Source organism: Marmota monax, unplaced genomic scaffold, assembly GCF_021218885.2.
Source record: "Marmota monax isolate L192 unplaced genomic scaffold, Marmota_monax_Labrador192_F-V1.1 WCK01_AAM20220418_F8-fsc00146, whole genome shotgun sequence".
Lineage (NCBI taxonomy): Eukaryota > Metazoa > Chordata > Mammalia > Rodentia > Sciuridae > Marmota > Marmota monax.
This window is the reverse complement of record NW_026694096.1, coordinates 3,724,901-3,749,258: the sequence shown is the minus strand read 5'-3', so window position 1 is coordinate 3,749,258 and position 24,358 is coordinate 3,724,901. Positions and strand designations below refer to the sequence as shown.

The following is a 24,358-nucleotide window of genomic DNA, read 5'->3' as shown; positions in this document are numbered from 1 at the left end:
CAAAAGAGTGAGAAAAACAAAGAACACACACACACACGTGTGTGTGTGTGTGTGTGTACTTCCCATTTATTCTTAATGAGACTAATTGCTTTCAAAGGGAAGGAAGATTTTATGAGAAAAGTTTTAATGCTTCCATTTCTCTCTGGAGACATGAGTAGAAAACATGAAGTAGTCAGTGGAGGGAAGCCTGAACAAAAAGAAACAGCTTGTTTTCATTTGGCTATTGACTCTGCCTTCTTACTGATACACTTTGTCTCAAATTGGCCACATATGTTTGTGGGATAGAAATATCTAGATAATTATTTTACAAGGACTGCATTCCTATGGCTAACAAATCTCTACCGATGATCTACACCATATTTTTTTAATACAAAACAGTAAACCGTGTTATTACTCTCTTTGTTTCTTCCTTCAGGGGTAGAAGAAAACAGTTTGGACAGTTTTGTTTTTGATACACTGATTCCTAAACCAATTACCCAAAGGTACTTTAACTTGTTGATGGAGCATCACAGAATTATACTCTCAGGACCCAGTGGTACTGGAAAGACCTATTTAGCAAACAAACTTGCTGAATATGTAATAACCAAATCTGGAAGGAAAAAAACAGAGGATGCAATTGCCACTTTTAATGTGGATCACAAGTCAAGTAAGGTAAGTCACAGAATCCAAAGAGAATAGCTGTTGTTTATCTGCAAATGTCTTAAACAATCAAGTTTTACAGTTGTGTGAGACTTCCATATTGTACATGAAAAAAAATATCCATTTCTTTGAGTAAAGCTATAATCTTGTGGATGAACAAGCTTTGCTTTATAAACTTGAACAAAACTGCTATTTTCGATAACATTCGGTTATCAGGAACTGCACAAGGCCTTGGGATTGTGCAGAATGAAATGGCAGAGCCCTTGTTGCCTGAAATTTTTTAGACATCCATTTAGGAAATGTTATAGTAGAAAAGAGGTTTGTGTACAGTGCAAGAGGGAGAAATAACTCTACTTGGAAGAATCAGAGCTTTACAAAAAGGCAATACTTGGTCTGAGTATCAGTTGATAAATTGGAATTAAATGGGGTATTTCAGCAATGAGGATTTGGGAATAAGTAGAATATGTTAGGCAGAAAATCTGGGAGAGCAGCAGTTTGCTTATGTCAGATTCTTGAAGGAACTGTATTTGAGAACCTTAGGAAAATAAGCAGTGGTCCATTCTCCCCATCACCTGTGGTCTGAGATGCCATACTCATCAGCCTGAACACTCTAGACCATTATGTAGATGTGAGGAGCTCTACAGTATAGCCAGTACTTTTACACATGCTAAGTAAAAACAAAGAATACTAAAATAAATTAAGAAAGATAAACAGATAAATAAATAAATAAATAGTGAAGGGCTAACGTGTTCTTCACACTTGTTAACTTTACTAGTTTTATTTATTAGAGTTTGAATCAATGCCGCCTAAGATTCTCTTGGGAAATCGTAACTGATATAAACAATACCTTGAGAGAACCTCAAAGACTCTGAGTTTTACTACTTTTTTGAAAAATAACCTGCTTTGATGATCTAAACTGACCTAGTCTCTCAGAAAGCTCAGGTCTGCAGATTTTAGAAATAAATATGACTCACAAACCTGTTGGATTCATGAAATAACCAGATATATAGCTTAGTGTTTAAGTCATGAACACAGGCCACTTGTAGGATTTAAGGCCATTACTGAATTTCCTTGTTCCTTCACTTTGTTTTTTTTTAATCTGCAAAATAGAGGAAACAGTAGGGTTGTAGTAAGGACTAAATGAGTGTGTGAGTGAGAATGTGTGTGTGTGTGTGTGTGTGTGTGTGTGAGATGGAGATAGATACAGAACCGCACAAGTGGTGAGCACAGTATGAGGCTTACCTGCAACTATTAATTATTCATCATAGCCTTTGGATTCCAATTCAGATTTCTTGCACAAATATATACCACACATGTACATGCACACAAACATACACTCTCCCTTGTTAAAAATTGTTTTGTGTATATTCTTCAAGAGTAGCAATGATGTACATAAAATACAATGGGATATCTTAAAAGTTAAATCAACACAGCCTGTAGATTCTGAATATTACCTTGGACCTCAGCACTATTCAAATTGTGGCTGAACCACTCATTGTTGTTTCAACTCAATAGAAGCATAACTCTAGAGATGGGATACTTGACTCTTCTCTGAGCTAAAGTAGGAAGAGCACAATTGGTTGGTTGCTTCAGCCAACATGTTTAATGCTTCCTGCTATTTTGTCTCCTTGTATCTTGACAGAAAGGCCTTTCAACACATTTTTTTTTCTTTCCCGCAAAAAAAGATGAAATGATTGAAGTCTCTTAGGTATCCTCAGTGTTCTCTTTGGTTTTTCTCAGTGTTGATATGCCAAAACTCTTCACAAATTCCTCAATGAAAAATAAATAAATAAATAAACAACAAAGCAAAACAAAAACACTGGTTAGAGAGTACAAGTTAAATGGATTTATAAGAAAAAACCAAGGCACTTTGATAAAGGTGGAGATAACTTAAAATCAAGGTGTGAATTAAATAACTTGATTTTGAGCTTCATTATTATATAACTTGATGCACTAAAATAAAATGAGTAATTTTCATTAATTATGAAATATACCTCTCCCCAAGATCCATATACTTGTGTATATACATATATATATCCTTTTATTTTAATTTATTAAAAAATATTTAGTGCTGAGAGATATTATTAATAATGTTATGTGAGTGTCCTTTTAAATTTTTTGATTATTTCTAACACTCATTTTCTGCTTTTTTAAAAATAAAGATCATTTGTGCCATTGTTAGGTCAGTTCAATATTTGCTTTTGCAAAATAATGGAATGAGAAAAGCATTTCCAGGAGTGTTTGAATGGAAGTAATGATGCTTGGAAACAGTAATAGGAAGAAACCCATGGGGAAAAATCAGATGGCATTAATCACTGGGAGAACACAAAATACAACTGAAAAATGTTTATTGCTTCTTTATGGCTGTTAGATATGAACGAGCTGTCAGTAATGCTGGATAAGCAGTCATTGCCAGAGACTTTGGTTAATCCTTTCCAAGTTGACAGAGAATCTACACTATTTTGGGGAGGCGAGGATTGGTGTAAGTGAGGATGATATTAAAGAAGAGGGAACGACAAGTTGAGTTTGTGCTAGGAATAGCTGCTAAGAGTATGGATTGACTAAAGTAAGATGCTAATGAGGAATGAAATGATAAATCTATCCTCTGGAAAAAAATTGGAGCTGTGTAATTCTGATGTTTTTTATGCTATGCCATGGAGAGCACTGAAGACATACATCCCTAAAGCACTTACAGATTTAAAAAAAATCAAACAATAAACCATCAAATAAAAAAAATCTTTTCATGTTTTTGGTACCTCTTCATTTTACATTCTGTTCCTCTTCCCACACTTCAAGCCCTCCCTCAAGCTGCCAGCTGGAATATTTTGATTGAGAGCAGTGCACATAAACAATTACACTTTGTGACATTTGATATAGCAGGCCCAGAAAGCTAGAGATGGATTTAGTGAAGAATATGTGGCCAGCCGAAGCCACCTGGAATGTTAGGTTGGAAAAGATCAGAAAGTTGGACTTGGCAGATTCAATTTTAGTGTGTCTGGAGTGAAATTCAGAGAAAGCAATGATCAACAGTGTTTATGTAACTATAACGTTCTATCTGTGTTTTCAAGATAGAGATATAGGATTCATCTCATTGTTCATATCCACCTGGTAGATACACCTGCTGTCTTCTACCTAAGTAGATATGGATGTGAAACTTAATGCATCAGTACCTTGATCTAAGATTCCATCCCCATCAAGCCAGAGGGAGGAGCATGGACAATTTCAAAGGGGTCTGTGAAATACTCATAAGAAATATGAAAAAAAATTCTTTATGAATGTCTGTATATCTTCCTGGTTTGTAGCTGTTATTAGATCCCAAGGGATCTACTACCACTCTCAAGAGGAAAAAGAACTACATAACAATGTGATAGCTGTGCTTATCCAAATTTACCCAGCGACTTCCTAATTACCAAATACAGCCTCTGTTCTCTCTCTCATTCTAACTGTCCCCCATTTGTGCACACACACTCTCCCTCTCCCCACACCCCTCTCTCTCTCTCTCTTTCTCTCTCATTATAGCATATTGCTATAGTTTATCTCCCCTTTATAGAAATTCTTCTAATGTCAGAGTTATTATTTTCTCCTTATTTCTTTGCTACTTTCCTGGTAAGTTTCTTCTCAGCCTCTCATTGACTGCTCTTTCTTCACCTACCACTAAATGGAAATACTCCCCTACATTTCAGTTCTCTCTCATTCTGTTCTCCTTTGGACAGCTCCCATGGCTTCAACTTGTGTTGATCTATGTGGTTGACATGAATGGAACACTCTCCCAAGTTTGTAAATTCTCTTTGAGCTTACACATGTTTTCATTCATCTAATGAATATACATGTTTATAAAGGATAACTTCACTTATGAAAGAAACATTAGAAGTGCATCCTTTTCCAATCATCTCAACCAAAACCACCCTCCCTCCCAAAACTAACACCCTCTATCATGTGAACTTTACATTTGTTTTCTAACTGCTTCATTCACTATTCCCCTAAAATTTCCTTTCACTCTTTTGTGGGCTTTCTCCACTCACATCATAAAAAAACAGAATATCTTTTCATAATTAATTAAAAATCATCCAATGTTTTCCCATTGCTTTCCGAACTAGATCAAAAGTACCACACTGTTCCCTATTCAGAACCATACAGTCTCTTGGCTTCAACGATTTCAGTATTCTCTGGTCTAGTCTACTTCCTTCACAATATGCTTACCACACTGTTCAGTTACAATTCTATTTTATGTAGTTCCCCAGAGTATTCAATGATTCTGCATCACCAACAGGAAAATTCCACTGGTCTTAACTATTATTTAATATTGCAAACTTTCCTTTCTAATTTATTTACTTTCTAATTTATTTGCTTTCACAAACCTTGTACTACTCATTCTTGTCTACATGATTATCATATTTACCTGCTTCTGCTTTTGATTATTCTTCTCCATTTGGAATGCTCTTCTCCTGTTTTTGAGCATCAAAATATTACCTAATCCTAAAAATAAAGGGTTAGTAGCAAATAATACTGCCACCAGAAATTCTTTTTTAGAAGCTATGATTAATCTTTATGTGCTCTAAACAAAATCTTTGATCTTTGCAAGTAGTATGTTTTTTGACTGTTAATTATAGTTATATATGTACATGCCTAACTTTCTATTCTAGGTAATAAGCTTCTTGAATTTTTTTCCATTTCTAATTAGTCATTATATCCTTCACATTTCTGTTTCCTTTGATTAATAAATTGCTCTCCCCTGCTGACGACAGACAAGCAAACAAACATATCAGTGGCTCACAGTTGTTCATGTAGTCAAATCCGACTTTCTCTACGTGGATCCAAAGTCTTTGTTTTTTCTTCCATTGTACACACTACTACCATATAGTATATTCTCCTGTAACAACAGAATCATGACTGTTTTGCAAAATACATCATGCCCTCATACTTTCCAACTTTGAATTGTTCTTGAAGTTTTCCTCCACTGCCTCCTGTCATTGAACCTGAAGGCTAGCCACATATTTCTCTTACATCTCCCTGTAGGGCTCTGCATTTCACTAGCATGGTATTGTGATTCACTTGTTGGCCTGCTTCTCTGCTTATCAGCTGTAACTTTCTGGAGCACAGGTATTATGTTTTACCTTTGAATCCCTGTGCCAGAGTACCAGGGACCTACTAAGTGCTTGATAAAGATGTGTTGAAAAAACAAATAACTGCAAGCTTTTCAGTTGGAATTTTACTCATTATTCAAGGTTCTTCTCAAATCCCATCCTCTCTATGAAGTCCCTTAAGAACCCCCAGTTGGAATTATTCCCTCTGTCTCCTGCAGGCCTCCCTTAGCCTCTCACAGAATGTTAGGCATGATATTTTTGTAAGTTCATTGTTCATATGTGTACCTACCTTCTCCCCAAGCTCTACCACTATGTGCTTCAGAAAACTGTCCTTGAAGCTCCCAGCTAGGTGAAATCTCTTCCCTTGACTTCTCAAGTTTCATAAGACACTCTTGATATTATAAGAAATGCTTTCTTATATTTAAATTTCAGTGCCTAATATGATACCTTTTAGAGCTCATGGAGGAAGGCAGTAGGATCTAAACTTATAAACATAGTAGAAAGAGAACATTTTATAAATGAACTAATTAATGACTTAAGATAACTAGATGAGTGATAGAAATTTCATTTTCTTTTTTAAGGTAAATTAAATCCTCCAGATTTTTTACTAGTTTTAAACAAATTTTATCTTTATTTCTGATTTTTGGCAACATTTATTTTATGTGACTGGTTCTGTTCTATTTTATGGTATCTTTGTTCTGTGACACAACAAAACAGTATCTTAGATATTTAATAAATTAAATATAAAAGTCTTTAATATTTTATATTTAAATTTTATATTTGAACTCAATATTTTATTAACAAATTAATATTACCAAATGCCTTAAGTCCCTTTCACTTATAGTTCCTAAAGTTGTCTACAGACAGAACAAAGTAGCATTTAGAGTGAGTAGTTCTTATATTTACCTGGCTGCCAGAAATTGGGATTCTGGAATTGTTTTTTTAACCCTGAGCAAGTTATTCAAATTGAAAATGTCATTGTAAATATGCAAATATTATGGAAATGCTCTTACTGATTAGGATAATTCTAAGAAAACTAATTATGTTTCTGGCCTACCCATCTGTGAGAATGGTCAATCATGGAACTGGTTATCATATTTAGATTAAAAGCTATTAGGACTAGTACCTGTAAAAGAATCAGGAAGCTCAAGAAATTCTAAGTGCTAATATTAAACGATCCTATGAAATACAATGAGTTGTCTTTGTTTTAAAATTGCAGCAGTTTCCTCAAAGAGTCTACACAAATAATCTATTATCCACATTTTAATCAGAGTCCTATGGCTGTACTTTTAGATGCACGCCCAACTAAATTAATCAAAATTGAAATGTTAAAAATGCTGGTAGAGGGGCTGGGGATGTGGCCCAAGGGGTAGCGCGCTTGCCGGGCATTCGTGCGGCCTGGGTTCGATCCTCAGCACCACATACAAACAAAGATGTTGTGTCCGCCGAAAAACTAAAAAACTAAATAAATAAATATATTTTTTTTAAATTCTCTCTCTCTCTCTTTAAAAAAAACAAATGCTGGTAGAAGCTTGGAGGTTCCACTTTGGATTTAGTGTATACATGAAGTTATAACTATGTTTAAATCCATTTTAGTCATTGAAACATCAAAAGCAAGAATGAAGTCTTTATATTTATGGTTTACCATAAGAGTTCATATCTAGGAGGCTGGGGATATAGCTCAGTTGGTTGAGTGCTTACCTAGCATGCATAAGGTCCTAGGCTCAATCCCCAGCAGGCAGGCAGGCAGGCAGGAAGGAAGGAAGGAAGGAAGGAAGGGAGGGAGGGAGGGAGGGAGGGAAGGAGGGAGGGAGGGAGGAGAGTTCATATCTAGAACTTTCTTTGACTTTTCTTTTGGAATGTAAATCACTGAGAAATATGCCTTCATTTAGAGTTTTGTATTTGCTACAGATACTCTTTTTGCTTATCCTCTTCTGTCTTTCCTTTAAAAATCTTATCTTCTCATTGTTAAATGCTTGTTTTGTTTTTGCTTTATAGAATGTTTTCATAGCCATAGACTGCTCTATGACTTTTAATGAAAAAATATACATATATATATGGATGGAAGATAGATTGTGTTATTCCTAGAATATGAATTGCTTGTCGTTGGTATAAATTTATCATGCATGTATTTGCCTTATTTGTGTTTTAAAGGAATTGCAACAATATCTAGCTAACCTGGCTGAACAGTGCAGTGCTGATAATAATGGTGTAGAGCTCCCAGTTGTAATAATTCTTGATAATCTTCATCATGTGGGCTCTTTGAGTGATATCTTCAACGGTTTCCTCAACTGTAAATATAGCAAATGGTATGTTTATAAAATATCTTGAATTATCATATATAAAAAATGGTCATGTTATTTGCTTTCTTGTGCCTTTTTTAAAATTTTAAAACCTACAATGGATGCCATTAATTTGAGAACCCCTATTTAATATATTTTTACTGTATACCAAAGAATTCATGTATTCCTTAGAACATCTATTCATTCAATAACTGTGTCCTAGCACTTTTATTACTTCCTTAATGATGTTATCTTCTACAGACATGCTGAAAGTCTGAGAGACAATGTCAATGATGGAATAGTTCAAATCAGGGAAATTCATAACTAGAAGGCGATTTTAAAGCTCCAGTTTCCTTTTCAGTTTGTATCAAAGTTTAAATTCAACTCCTGAAGTAAATTTAATTCATTCATATGTGACCCCCTCCTATATTATGTTTTTACTATTTAAAACAAAAGGAAAGGTTAGAGTAGGGAATAAAAAGATCTGAAAACCCACTAAGGTTTATTATAGCCTTATCTCTAAAGAAAGGACATTTAATGACACAATCAGCATACGTGACATCTATTTTAATGGTACCAGATGTTCTAATTAATTAATCTCTGATAGTGATAAAATGTTAGAATTATATCAGCATAAAGAAGGGTTGGGGGAAGAATACAAACCCTCTTATATTATGTAGAATCTTTAAATAACTATAAAACACTAAAATAGGAATAAGTAATAAATTTGAATACAAGCATAAGAGTTATAAGATGTTTGAGTGGGACAAGACCATAGCCTCTTTACTTTGTAGATGAGTAAACTCAGACTCAAAGAAGGTCTTTCTCCTGCATCCTAATGCCATACTTAGAACCCCCATGGTAACTTCTATTCCAATAATCTTTGTCATTTTCCAATCTAACATTACAAAATGACCCTTTTAAAGCCTACTGTTAAAATGGAATAATCCATATTTATCTTAATAGCTTTCACAGGCGATGTTAATGTATTAGTCATTTTTACCTCTAACACATCTGAATTTCCTATTCTTTATTTTTACCTAGTCCATATATTATTGGAACAATGAATCAGGGAGTTTCTTCATCACCCAATCTAGAGCTGCACCACAATTTCAGGTAAAGATTAGTCAAAGGATGTTTTTGTTTCTTGGTTTCTGGGTGTTTTTTTTTTTTTTTTTTTTGGTTGTTGTTGCTGTTGTTGTCCCCACCACCACCCCACTCCTCCCCACCCCTGCCCCATGGTGTTTCTTTTTGTTCGTTTCTGGTGGTTGGTTTGTTTGTTTCTTCCATTTGTTCTTTTTCGTATCCTGCCAGTGGTGACCTGTGAGGTGAAAATAATTCTCACTTCTTCTGACACTTTTTCAAAAAGACATTTTGTGATCCTCATTCTATAATCAGAAGTGTTTCTTTAAAAAGAGAGAAGAATAGAAATGTTTTTCCTGCTCACTGTGTTCCCCTGCCTGAGCAGAGCACTTTTCCTCTAAGTGTGAGGAATGTGAAGAGAGTTCCTATTTCAGGATTCCTGATTCTCCTACAAAAGAAGGCTCAGCATGTAGACGCCCACTCACTTCTGAGGCACACAAGCTTCTCTTTAGCTGGTGGCATTTGCAGCATTAAAACTAATGCTGATAGACTTCCTAACCCCTTGGATCATTAAAATGTGGCCCTCAGTTGACATAGGAATATTATTACTAGAGTTACTGTGGGATTAAAATTTAATTTATATAAAAATTTCTCACTTTATTTTTCTTTTCACAGATGGGTATTGTGTGCAAACCACACAGAACCAGTGAAAGGCTTTTTAGGCAGATATCTTCGAAGGAAACTGATAGAGATGGAAATTGAAAGGAACATACGCAATAATGACTTAGTCAAAATTATAGATTGGATTCCTAAGACGTGGCATCATCTGAACAGTTTTTTGGAAACACATAGTTCTTCTGATGTTACCATTGGTGAGTTCCAAAATTATAATATGCCATTTTCCAGGAACCAGGAGTACTTGGTAAAGATGGCCAGATTGGATGGTAGAAAACAACAAGCAAAGCCAATGTTTTTCAAGCTTCCAAAGATTTAACTTCATTTTTTGCTTTCTAAAAGTTTGTCTTCTTCCAAGTTTTGTTTCACTAATTAGATTCGTTTTGTCTGACAATTATAGCTTACTAAAATATTATTGAAATCAAAGAAGTTTGATACAGACTAATATGTAAATATCAGAGAACTTTTCAAAATAAATAATATCTGTTTAGGATACACTATGTAAACACAAATTAACTCATCTCAAAGATAGATGTGAGGGAAGATTTTAGTTGAAAATAATTTAGATATTTTATAGATACTTTAGGTGTTTTATATTTTTCATGAAGAAAAAGCTGAATTATTTTCACAGTTATAACTAGTTTATTTTTGTGTTACCTCTTAAGTTGCATGTACATAAATATCTTTCCCATTGTTATAGATCATAAAAACATTCTGACTACAGATACAAGCACAGATTAGGAAGAATTCTGTGCTTGGAGCAGAGTATCCATACTCAGACCAAATTCTACAGTGACACGTTTTATCTTCAATAATTCATTTCAGCACAGCTGAATTTTACATTGTTTGTAAAATAGGACAGGTTGACTAAATTGTGACCTTTACCCTTTCTCCTCTCTCATATTGTGCTTTAGATTAATATTTTAATATAAAACTTTAAAAGGAATAGCCAGGAAATGGGATCTTCAGTAAACATGCTTCAGTTATGATTAAGCTGGTGAGATTATAATTCTCTAAGAATGCTGAAAGAAATAAAATTAAGTCTCCCAAAATGGTGTCTAAATATGTGTTTATAATATTTCTCAAACATATTTTGTTATTTGTGTCTTCTCAGGTCCCCGACTTTTCCTTCCTTGCCCCATGGATGTAGAAGGTTCTAGAGTGTGGTTCATGGATCTTTGGAACTATTCTTTGGTACCTTATATTCTGGAGGCAGTGAGAGAAGGTCTTCAGGTATAGTATTCATTTTGCATTGCTATCTAAAAAGCAAAGCAAAAAGAAAAGTTATTCTTTTAATAGCAAAAAAGTATTAATTTCTGTATTTATGCAGAAAACTAAAAGCATGTAATACAGATAGAGCAAGAAAAGAGCAATGAGCATGCAGTACTTTTTTATGACAACAAAGATGTAAGAGAGAATAAATACATTTCTTTCAGCAACTACATTTTCAAGGCCAAATTAGTTGCAGGGGATATTTAGATTGTTCTTATTAGAATGCCACGTTATTGTAGTTCTATTTTCTATGACACAGGCATGTTTTTTTCGCCTGAGCCTTGACCATTTATATGCTTATCACAATTTGCAGCAAGTAGTTTTTGCTTGTGTGTTAGAATTCTTCATTAATTGAAGTCCTTCAATATGACTTGTAATAGCCTTTACTATTATTAAGGGAGTGCTCTAAATTCCAAGAAAGTTAGTTGGCCTTTTTTTTTTCTTTTCTTTTCTTTAATCCACAACAGGTAGTTTTAGCAGCATCTCTGCTGTTCCTCTTATCTGCCCTGTGTCATGAGGCCCTACAACCTCTCCTTCTGTTTAAGCTTATCTAAAAGGCAAACATAGGTCAATAATAAGAAAATCCTGTTTCTTCAGAACGAAACAAATCAAAAAGTTATCCTTTTTCCATCAGTCTCGCTATTTCCTTAAAATGGATTTGAAATTTCATGAAATTGGAGAATTAAAAACTCTTTTAAGATTTATATTACATAATCATCCAACTTACTGTGCAGGAATCCAATCTCCTTTTCAATAACTCAGCCAGGATTTAGTCAGTTTTTGCTTGGACATTTTTATTTCTGGTTTTCACAACCAACTGCTACTAGAATTAAGATGTAGTTCATATTTTCAAAAACCTGTCATCTGTAATACTTGTTAAGTCTCTACTATCTAAAAAAATTGGTCCTGTATTTTTTATTCTTTCATTTCCTGTCACTATTTTTCTCTCTTCTAGTAGATTGATGTAGCAGTACTTAGAACTACCATGTAATTCTGGTGAACATGGTAAACATTATGAAGATGTTCTGAATCCTTAGATGAAGTTAGGATGCTAACAATTCTATTGATTGTTTTTAACTCCAGATTTAAATAATCCAGTTTCTTATTTTGAGGGGTATGAATGAATCTAGTCCCAGTAAGTAGTTCCAATAAAATAAGAGATGATGCCAATGGTTTTGATTTTTCAAATATAACAGATCATATTTCTCCTAAAACTATTATGCTGTCAAAGATATAATTCAGGTCGCTCAATTTTGATAATTTATGCAAAAATAATTTTATGAGAATCTATTTGCAATATAGAAATCATATTTTTAAATTAATAACCAAATGAATTATTTGTCCTTGAGACTCAGTTTCAATATTAAGATCTCATCTAAATCTTTATATATAAAATTCTATTTTATATTTGCTTGCTAATAGGAAGAAAAGGAATCTTTTCTTAAACCCAGAACAATTATACCTAAAAAATCCTTAGCTTCCTTTTGAAAGCTGCAAGAGGTTTTTTTTGTTTTTTGTTTTTTAATCAATATTGTTTGGAAAACTTTATCCTGAGAGTTATATAAAGCTTGTATTTCAGCAAAACTATAATCATTTAAGTAATAGCAATTTTCCAAATTAAATTGAGATAAATACTTGACAGTTATTTTGAGGAGGAATGAATCTGTCTCAAGTCTCTTGCTATGGTTGTAGGTATTCAGGAGGAGGTTAGTGTGAAAGCTGAATCAACCATGAGGTGAAGTAAGAGTTGGGATAGACTAGAGAACAGGAAGAAAAGAACAATGTGGAATAGGAACAAAAGGAAAGCCTATTAGTGGGTAGGCATTTGTTGCTTTTGAAGGCTAGCTGGCCAGAAAAGTCCCCTGGCAGAAGGCCTCCCTAGGATCCCCATCCTTGAACCCAGGGGGTGAGCAGTAAACAAAGAGTCTTACATGCCATGGACAGTTCTCTTGGATCCATGGCAACACAGCACCTTGAACAGGAAGAAGAGGTGAAAAGAAGCAATGAAGCCTGGTAGCCAAGATGACATTCTGAGTTGAGAGAAATCAAACCATCTCTTTTCAGATGAAGGCTAATGCTTTGGTGAGGAACCATCTGGGAAGTGCTCTGTGCCACATGGTCTACTTGGAAAGTATGCTAGTGAAGCAATGGATTTGATTTTTATTCTGATGACTCTTTCTTGAAATGTTAGCAGTCAGTTCATCTTATTCTGAATGTTTAGATTTCTTTTCATCCTTTTTCTATAATATTGATCTCACTCCAGAATACAGAGTTGGGCCGGTTTAGCTTTTTATTGTCACCTCCAACTTGGCTGTCCTGGATGCTTCCTTAACAGACTGGCATTGGTTGCTTCTAGATTCTCATGTTCTTTTTAAGGTTGATTCTAGACTCAAATTCTTCTTTCTTTTAACATAAACTTTCCAAGAACTATACATTTTCCTTCAATTACTTCAACTTGTCTAGCAAGCTATATTTTACTTCCTTTATAAAGCAGGTTTTCGGCAGAGAGGAAACCTTCTGTTCTAAAACAAGAGAACTATTTTTAAAAAGATTCAAAATGCTACCTCTGCCATCATCTCCTAAGGAAGTGCACAGATGTCAGGAACTAGACTTCCCTTTCTCTATTTCTCTCTTCTTTTTCTTTTTTTAGGTTAGCCTGAAAATGCTTACATAACTTCTTCAGGAAGTTTCAAAAGCAATGCATAGACTTTTCATTGCCGTAGCCACATGTCACTTTTTTTCCAACCACAACAAACTATGCAGAGGACGAGTCATCACTATATGTCCTGTGAGATTGAATACATACCTGGTAACCAGGGTCGTCCATAGTGACGTAGGCTAAGAGAGGAACAACATCACCACCTCTTTCTCTCAATTTTAACTGTTCTTTCCGGGTCCCTTATGGCCTTGTGCTTTTTTTTTCTCATCACCCTCTGTCTTCATAGTGTTTCGTTTTTGTTTTTTTTTTTTCAATTGTTTCCAGATTAAAAATGTTTAATACCTCTTGGATTCATTTTTCTCTCTTTACTCCACAGCCAGTACTTTAGCTATGCTGGGTCATCTTTTTCTTATTGGGCTCATTGCCTCCATATAAATTCTTGAAACTTTAGTTTCCTATTTTTCCTCCTCTTTTCCTAGTCATCTTTTACATAAACATTTAAAAAGAGTTTTTACAGGAAGTCTTGGAACTATTAGAGGAAGGCAATTACCATCAGAGAATGGATTCTTGATCTCAAAGTTTGAATGAATTAGAGAAAAAGTCTTTTTTTCTTTTGATCTAAAGTGTACTTCAGTAGCAGACTCTTTTAATTATAAAAATTCGGTTTTTTAAATCCTCCCAAACTGGAGCTTTTAGTTGTTCTCATTGAGTTTTATCATGGTTTGTAAAACTAATAAAGACAAATGTGGGCAGTAATGTCTACATGTATTAATAAAAAGCCTTCCTCATATTATCCCTCAAATACTGATTATGTGGCCAGATGTTCAGTTTCATTTTGTCCATCCTTCAACTTTTAAGTGAGCTATGTAGAACAATCTAGAAAACTATATTCAGATGTCTTCATTCCCTAAGTCCCATAAGAACTCAAAAGTGCAAAAGAAACACTTGATAAGGAGTCAGGATTTTTACTTAGTAGAAATTAACTTTATATGCACCAACTCTGTGGTTAACTTTCAGATGTATGGGAAGCGTGCACCCTGGGAAGATCCCTTAAAGTGGGTGCTTGACACATACCCATGGAGCTCAGCCTCTCTGCCTCAGGAAGGACCAGCATTACTTCAGTTGCGACCAGAAGATGTTGGATATGAGGGCTGCACCTCTGCTAAGGAAGCCACAACCTCAAAGCACATTCCACAGACAGACACTGAGGGGGACCCCCTGGTGAGAAACTGATGGTTGATTCTTGCTATAGAATCCTGACATTGTTGTGTGCTTATTAGCATTTAGTCATCTGCATCACAGACATGGGTTATCTTCAGTAATATTGGGGACTGCCTTGATATTGGTACTCAGTTTTAGTTGTTACCTTTAGCCTGCTTTAGTTGGATGAAATTCATACAAAGAAATCTAAAACTGTATGCTAAAAACAGTCAAGAAATTCTGAAACCAGTTTGAACTTCATGACTACAATATCTCTCTTATTTTGCATTGTGTTAACAAATAAATAAATTTTAAGTAACATAACTCAGTTCACTAAGCCTTTAGAAGAAAACTGAATTTTGTACTTAAATGAGAAAACCAAAGATTATGATCTAATGTATACTAAAGTATATTTTACATGTATCAACCAGCCTGATTAAATTCAGAATTGGTCTTCTGTTCACTATAATAGGGAAGGATAAACTGGCGGGGAAATCAAAGGGAAGTTATACTTCTTGCTTTGCTCAATTTGCAACGTATATGGTTTTAGTTTTTAAAATATTAGAATAATTTGAATAAGCCTATAGAACTCCAAAGTATGAATATTCAGAAAATTATTAAATAGACAGTATTTTTAGGAATAGATGCTGATTTTTCTGCATCTATTTTTATTTTTATAAATTACTTTCTGTATGTTAGTATCAAAGGTGATTAGCTTATCATTCTGTGTTTATTAGCTTATCATTCTATGATTCAAGGGATCATTGGATTTGTACAACCAATACAGAAAGAAGATATTGAAATAAGGCTAATATTTTACTTAAAAGAAAATAATTGAAAATCAGAACTTATGACTCTATCCAAGGACATAAAATGACTTAAAATTTTGAGGAATGATCTTATACCAGTAACCCAATATGTGAACATCATCATCATCTCAGCTGATCCTTCTTAACATTTTGGGAGTTACATGTAGAACATCCAATAAACTTTCAAGATATACCCACACAGAAAATTTTGCAAACTATTTCAAGAGTTCTATAAAATCTCTGAAATATGCACAAAGACATGTTTAGAGTCCAGAGTTCCTATGTGTAAGATAAATGATCTAGCCTAATTCATGAAGGCCAAGACTCACATTTTTATAACATGGTACCTAGAATCAACAGTGGTAGTGGAATTGGTTTAAATCCAGCATAATGATTATCATATACTAAATAATTGCTGATAGAATGGATAAAATTTAGTAAAGTGTAAATTTTAACATACAAGTATGGATTATTTAATCTGAATGTTTAGTAATTCCTATCTAATCTGTGTAATTTTGTTATAGTATGTCTGTTTTAGATAAGGAGCAATATTTATATATAAGCTTTGTTTTCACTGTTAGTCTATAGATTGTGGAATGCTCTGGAAATGACCTCAGCTTCCCAATCCCCCAGTCCTAGGGCTAACCTTTTTAAGCATTCTTTTTCCTTGTCTTCTAATGCAGGAAAGAGAGCCAGGGTTTCCTATCCTGACAGGATAATTGGAGCAAAAAAAAAAAAAAATTCAGGTGTCTTATCTGCTACTTTAACAAAAATCTAAAGAAAGAAGAGATTATGATATCTTGCATACTAAATGGCCAAAGATATCATCTAAAAATAAATCTTAAGGTCAGACATCCTGATAGGAAAATAAATATTCTCTACCTGCCTTCATTTTTGTATATTTCTATAATTACTGACATAAGGAAAACTATATTTGCAAATGAGTCTATATCAGAAATCCTAGGAAGGGTAGAGATTTAGCTCAGTGCCTAGCATGTGTGAGGCCCTGGGCACTACTGCCATCACTGCCAAAAATAAATAAACAAACACCTTAGGGAAAATTTACTATTTAATATCAGAAGTCTGGCTTTAAATCTGAACAAGAATACAAGTTTTGGGACACATTTCACCTTATTTTAAAAATATGGTGGGCATTCATCATCAAAAAGCTGAAATTTAATAAACATGTACCTAGTGCCAAGATTCAGTGATCATTAGGTAAGTTATCATTTCTGATTTTACGAGGTTTACAATATAATAGTGGAGCAAGATGTTTGCCTACATAAATTACAGTAAAATAATGATGGACTTTGTAGGAAAAGTTATGAGTCTATCGAGAAAATAATTAGGAGAAAGTTTCATGGAAGAAATGCTTTATCTGGTCCTTGAGGGATGAATAGGAGTTTATCATATGGTTGGATGAAGAACATCCAAAATTGAAGAAACAGCACATGAAAAATTATAGTATAATAAAAATTATGAATTTGGGGAGTTATGTTGGAGTTGGTCAGAGGAATTAAAACTACAGAAGTAAATAATTGCTGGATCATGTTAAGCCTGTGCATCTTTGCATGGAGTCAAACTTTATCACACAGACAACGGAGAGTCTCTAAAGGTTTTTGAATAGTGACTTATCTAGTTAGATGTGCAGTTTCTAAAAATCACTTTGCTAACAAAGCAGAGAATGGACTGAAGGAGAGGGACAAAGGCTGGGAACTAATAGTTCTGCTAGGAACACCTAGGAACTGACCAAGGTGTTAGAAATGATGGACATTATATTATGACTGTGGACACAGGGGAGCAGCAGAAGAAAACCAAAGGAGACCACTTTCACAGAGGATTATGACCTGTCATAATTGAATCACCCATAAGTTTACCTTCCTTTTGTAATCTCCTTGGATATCAGTGAACAAAGCAATACTACGAGGAGGCAAAGCAAATCTCATTGTATATATTTATTAGGAATCTGAGCTTGGATCTTACGCTAATGGAACATATTTACTGCATGGCAACATTTTCAAAACTTAAGATGTTAATTATACTATTATTACACTGCAAAACCTTAACAACATTTAGCATTTAAATAGTTCCAAACATTTTTGGCTGCAATAGAATCCTATCCCTCTTAACAGATTCCTTTACCATTTCTACTCCTAGTAAATCAGGAGGGTGCTCCAAACACAGTTCTGTTATACACATCAGTTTCCCAAATGCTTAAACATACAGCCAGCTACTAAGGAGGCAGACAAAAGACCACGGGGAGGGCATATGAATGTGCATGAATGTAGGGGGGTGGGGTGGGGAGAATGAGAGGAAGAGAGAGACAGAGAGATTGATTTGACTTTTTGGCTTGCCAGATTTAAAAGGTTATCACATCTACCTTTATTTTTAATCCTCATGTAGGTGACTTAGTGCATTCAGAGAGTCAGACCAAAAGACTGAATTGAGGTCAAAAAGTATTGTCCTGAGACTATTAAGGATGACTTTAAAATATTCAGTAACTGTAACCTCTTTTGTCAGAAGGACATTCTTGCAGAAATTGGTGATTATACCCAGTTTATCATTCATTTCACAAGTATTTATTGAACACACAGTTTATGCTGAACATACAAATATGCATAGCCCATCTTATGACCAAGGATCCTGTTTGAGATTTTTCCTTTCTATTCTTTTCAGTTAGAAGAAAAAGAACACCTACAATTACTATATAAAAGAAGATAACTAGTGTGCATTAAGCAATATAAAGTTGATGTATAAAAAAACCATGATAAGAAACATGTCCATTATTCTCATTAAGATACGTGTTGATTTTTCTGTGCTTTCTAAAATCATCATACCATCTATTTATCCAAAATTTGCTTTTGAACAAAAAAAAAATTTTTTCCGCTTCTATCTCTAATGGTAGAGCAGCAGATCTATCAAAAGGCAAGCAATGTGACTTCCTTTTATTTTGTAATACACGGAATAGCTGCCATTCCCCCCAGGTGCTTTCAGGCATATGTCCTTTTGCTAGAACAAACATTACCATTCTCCTATAAGGCTGGGAAACTTGAGACAGCCGCTATTGTTCCAGAAGGTGGTTTTTGTTTTCAGTGATATATCAATCATATTTCAGCCAGAAATTCAATGACAACAAAAACTTGACAGTGATTTTTTTCCTTCTCCGTCTTCAAATGCTCATGGTCCGCTTCATTCCGTCACCTCCTCTCGAGGTCAGCTCCTAAACAGCAGATGGTGTGCTTGTGCGCAGCAGCTGGCTTCATTCCACTCCATCCCCTCCTTTCCCCCCGGGAACCGAGTGCACGGCTGGGCGTGCGTCTGTGTGTATGAACATTCACGACTCTCTGTTGCCATTCAGTGCTTTCTGCTTGTCCCAGCCAAAAAGCTGGGAAGCTTGGCGGAGTCTCCAGCAACCAACCCAGATGTCCAGCTGTGATATAGCTTCCTCTCCAGTCTCCCCACTGGAGCAATATTCATTCACAGCCCCAAATAAAAGAGTTATCTCCCAGCCCTGTTTTGTCCTTATGGTTTGGTGTGGTAGTCATATGTTTGGGGGAAACAGCCTAGGAGCTGGGGCAAGGAGTGACAATGTGGAACTATTTTCCCATTTGGCTTGGTTGGGATGCTGGGGACCTTTGGGGTGGCTTGGAGCCTCCTCCTTTGTTCTGGGGCCAGCTGATTCAATGTATCATTGCCTCCATCGATGTCTCTTTTTCTTTCTTCAGATGAATATGCTAATGAAACTCCAAGAAGCAGCCAATTACTCAGGCACACAAAGCTGTGACAGCGGTAGCACCAGCCACCATGAAGACGTTTTGGATTCTTCTCTTGAATCCACCCTTTAGAGGGTGGACAGAGTTAGGGGAAAAGATGATGCTTTAAAAAAAAAAAGTGTTTTAAAAGAAAGGTATTTTCACTAAACCACTGCCAGTATAAAAGCACCCTGTCAGGGGCCCTGACCCAGAGTCGTGGTCTTCAAGGAGGCAGCAGAACTAAGTCGGAACCGCCAAGATGCTAAATTGAAATGGGAGCTTAACTTTATTTTATTTCTAGGCATTTTTTATATCCATGGAGTAAGAGAAGGCTCCATTACTCAACTGGAAAGGACCCTAATGACAGGGCAACTGAAGAGATTGCACATGGGATAGCCAAACTGGACTTTAGTTTCTTCCTCTTTAAAAGTTTACAATGCAGACCTTTTTTTGTCCCTTCCTTCTGTTTCCTCTGAGGGGCTGTTCTCCCCAGGCAGGGTCCATTCTTCTGATCCGTCCAACCTCCTCTGTGCCACATGGTGCTGGTCACAGGGCTCCAGTAGTGTTTGTGTTGTGCGCTCACCCCATTCCAGAATGAATCCAAGAGGCCAGTCCTCCATAAGCACAAGCGGAATTGTGCAACCACCAGAAAAAAACACTACTGTGGCAAACTGGAGAAGTGCCAACTCAATTCTAACTGCCATGGTCTCATGACGTGCGCCACCCACTTTTTAGTGTATGAGTCCCAGGTTTTATAAGGTTGTTTTTACCACCGTGGTCTTTTTAAACCACCTGCCCACTCCCTTAACAAGAGTTTTATACCAATTATTAGTCAACACTGACAAAAGGCTTTCTTAGGGCTTTATTTGTTTGAGCCTTTTCAGTGAAAGAAGGAACATTTCCTATGGTGCTGTCTCACTGCCTTAAAACAGATTTCTACAACAGGTTAGTTAACAGTTGGTTTAAATCCTAAACCATTGGTAATTTCCACTGTCTTTTCATTTACAACCAAGAACACCAGTTATCACAGTAGCTTCATCTCTATATATCATTTTTTTTTGTTTTGCTTTGTTTTGTTTTGAAGAAATGGATAGGAGAAAGATCAGTATTTTTATCTCATGAATAGATTGCTTTGCCTATCCTCAAAGTATTCGAGTAACCCAGGAACCCTCTTTGACCGTCACAGAAAAGCAGAGACGTGGCTAAATTCCATCCAGTTCTAAGTGAAAGAGTTTCAGAAGGTGGGAGATTTTGAATTCGTATCCAGCAGAGCTGGAAGCACTAGATGCAGCATGAGCACAACTATTTGGCTTTCCTTCCCTATTCTTTCTTATATATTTTTTTAAAATTAGTTTTGACGCATGTTGTTTTGATTGCTATTGTTGTACATGAGAAATTCAGCATTAAAGAACACTGAAGCAGTAAAGTCACTGTGGAAGAGGAAGCGTTGATACTGTAAAAGAAGGTTAGATTTGCACAGTCTACTGGGTAGGTATTGTAAATAATAATTTTTCAAACTTGCACAAATCAAATCAAACAAACAAAATTGTATTTTATCCCGTTGGTGTTAAGAGGTGTTTCACTTGCTGAGATTTCCTGTACGTTGCAAACAAATACAGAATGCAAACCCTCAAAGCTGTTATTATCTGGTGTGTTTGTCCTGTGTTTACAGTTGGTATGACTATGCAGGAGCTATCAGTGCTAGAGTGAGCATGCTTCAAAACTGTACATGAAGCCAATACATTTTTGGATAAATAAAACTGTCTGAGAGTACATCTGTTGTGGCAGGCTTTAAAGAGAGTGCATGAAAACTGATCAGTCATTGGAGAAGTTACCATCACACACAGAGGACAGGTGTTAGGTTTATGAAACCCAAGGGCTAGGCCATGGCATAGACTAGTTCTGTGAGTGTGAAAAAGTGTGACCTTTAGGACGTGTAATTGGTGCTATCCTCTGTGACCACCCATGGGTCAGTTGCTACAGAACAATAACATCAACCCAAGACATCAGTGCCGCTTTCAGAGTGTTTCTAAGTGCATAGGTCCTTACATGGTGCTATTGCCCTGAGGGAATTGGAGCTGAATTTATGCACATAGAATTGTCACCCTGACTTTGAAGCCTCAAACATGGATCAAATCTGTTGTGCACCATCAATTTATGTAGCTGGATGAGTGACTAGTTGCCCTTGTATAATATGTGATCTAAGAAAATTGCTAATCTTTCCCTGCCATTTTGAGAAACACAGTCCAAACATGAGCATAAACAGAAATTCCTGCAATACATGCCAGTAGGTCCACCTAGTTTACAACTTAAACTAGTTTGTGAAACATTTGTCTGTATACATTTTATATTTTGTACATTTTGATGTAACATATCATGTAAATAGGCAGAAACAGTGAAATAAATCATCTGAAAAGTTTTGTAGTCTTTGTAAAGCCCCAACAATAAGTACTTGGTGTCAATGGACTTAACTGGATGACGTATTTTCTATTGGTTTATTGTTCCTCTAGCTTGTAAACCAGCTTGCATATATTTTTTTGCAAATGTGCACCCTGTATCTGTCTAAATTATTACTTTGCCATTAAAGTGGAATTATTTATTGACAACAAGGTGTGGTGTCTATGTATGCAGAAAAATTGGGTAATTATGCACAAGGAAGTGTCGAGCTTTAAAATGTTGCTTGAACAATTCACGTTCACTGTTAACATTAGGGATGCGTGTGAATTTATATTCTACATACATCAAAGCCCAAAACTTTTTAAGTAAAGAAATAAACACAATAGGTATATCTGTCAAAATGAAAGTTATTTATTCAATGAATATTTTTAGAAAGTTCTTAATAGACTTCCTATATGCCTGATGATAAAATAAGAATTAATATAAAATAAAATGTTGATATTTGCTAAGTTAAATCAACTTATTAAATGTTTCTTTGTTTTTATTCCATTTTCTTCTGATCATTTAGCTTTAAAGATGATTTTAAAGCAAACTAATTCTTTGCATTTTTGCTTATTTTTAAGAGTATATTTCAAAAATGAAAAAGAATTTTTAAAAAACACTATAATATCTTTCAAAGTAATTTTCTTTAACCCCAGCAATTGGAATGTATGTTTGTATGGTACAAGCAAGATAATTTTTGAATTAAAATAGTTTTAGAGCAGAAAAAAGGCATTAGTTAAAATGGATCATTTATCCATAATGATTTATAATCAGTATATTTGTTCCTTCACCCGGTTTGAGAGATACAGGACGTTTCTTCAATTCATCTCATTCAAATAAACAATCCCAAATTTAGGGCTGGGGATGTAACTCAGTGGTAGAACTTGCCTGGCACAAGGCCCTGTGTTCATTCTGTAGTACCTGAAAAGAAAACAAACAAATTTAAATTTCATTCTGCTAAATGCAATGTAAGGGCACATAAGTGTGAATCCCAGCACTGTTCTCTCTGTGACCTTGAATAATTTACTCAAACTCAGTGCCTCAGTGTCTTACCTCTGAAAAGATGGTAATAATAGTACCCACCTCTCACAGATCACAGTGAGGATCAAATGGGTAATTACATGCAAATACCTTGAACATTGCCTAGCCTTTCATCAATTGTAGCTGATTTACAACCACATTAAGCTGCCTTAAAATGTTTAGTTCTATGTTTTTATCAGTGAAGATGTTTAACAAGAAGCTCCAAATGTATTTTATTTCGTTTTTGCTTTGGGGGGCAGTGATTAATAGGTGAAATGTTATGTAACTGAACTTAATATTTCTTAATTTAGTGAAAATTATTTGGATCAGTAATCATTAGAAGATCTCTTCACATGGAGTTCACACATTATCAGGGTAAGTATGTATTATTACCCAGGAAGTCATCCATGTTTATAGAAATTAAGGTGTAACATTCTAAAGTAGAATCTTAGAGGAAAATGAAAGTTCTCAAGTTGTTTATTTTCCATAAAACTGTAAAATAAAAATAAATAAACCTTTCCTTTATTGGAACTTTTTTTTTTAGATTTTTTTAAATGGACACAATATCTTTACTTTTATTTATTTTGATGTGGTGCTAAGGATCGAACCTAGTACCTCACATATGCGAGGCAAGCGCTCTACCACTGAGCTGTAACCCCAGCCCCCCTCTATTGGAAATTCTAAACTTGACCTCACTGTTCTACTAGAAGAGTTGAAGTTCATCAACTGAGTAACTGATTAGATGTTGAAAATGATAATATTCTCAATAACAGTATTGAGATATATTAACTGTAGTGTTAAAATGAATTTACCTGATTTGTTTCACTGTTTTGATAAGGCAACAAGACATTTTGAAATTAAATATGTTGCTTAGGTCTGTCTTTACCTTATATCTCAATTTCTATTGGTAGTACTACTATAAAAAGACTGATCTTTACAAAATGTAAATGTGGTCATCTCCCTCATCTCTCTTGAATTTTGTTTTTAAAAATAAGCTTCAGATATCCATCCCTTGCTTAATCTGCATCTTGTATGCCCTGGGTTTCCTCTTGTACCATGTCCACCACCCCAATTTGGTTCTGTTCCCTATAACATTAGCCTTACTGTAGAACCTAGTGGTAATTACTAACTTAAGAACAATGATAACTTTCTAGACATATAGCTATAAGCGTGGATCAGAGTTTTCTTATGATCTCACTGTATTGTAAATCTTCTTGGAGGCCAATTTAAAGGTTTTTTTCTAGCAGAAACGTTTATAGAAAATGCAGATTAAATGGAACAGAAAGGACTAATTAAAGATCCTCAGATTCTTGATTCTCACGTAAATATGGGAGTAACTGCTTCCCAGGCAAATGTTAGTCTCATAACTAAATCATTATTGAAAATGGCTTAATGTTTTATCAGAAGTCTGATTTATTCAAAGGTGACCACGAAATACATCAAG

The 24,358-nt window shown here is 35.1% G+C and overlaps 1 protein-coding gene across 8 annotated transcripts in view; it reads left to right on the top strand.

Moving 5' to 3' along the window:
- Window positions 1–22,064, top strand: part of Nav3 (neuron navigator 3) — an 802,778-nt gene extending 780,714 nt beyond the window's left edge. For all 8 annotated transcript variants that reach the window (XM_046465096.2, XM_058585776.1, XM_046465095.2 and 5 more), the window contains 7 exons: window positions 416–651; window positions 7,878–8,032; window positions 9,050–9,121; window positions 9,764–9,960; window positions 10,878–10,996; window positions 14,712–14,915; window positions 19,429–22,064. In XM_046465096.2, the coding sequence (XP_046321052.1) occupies window positions 416–651; window positions 7,878–8,032; window positions 9,050–9,121; window positions 9,764–9,960; window positions 10,878–10,996; window positions 14,712–14,915; window positions 19,429–19,548 (1,103 nt within the window). In that variant the 3' untranslated portion in view covers window positions 19,549–22,064. The remainder of the gene's footprint in view (window positions 1–415; window positions 652–7,877; window positions 8,033–9,049; window positions 9,122–9,763; window positions 9,961–10,877; window positions 10,997–14,711; window positions 14,916–19,428) is intronic.
- The last annotated feature ends 2,294 nt before the right edge of the window (window positions 22,065–24,358 follow it).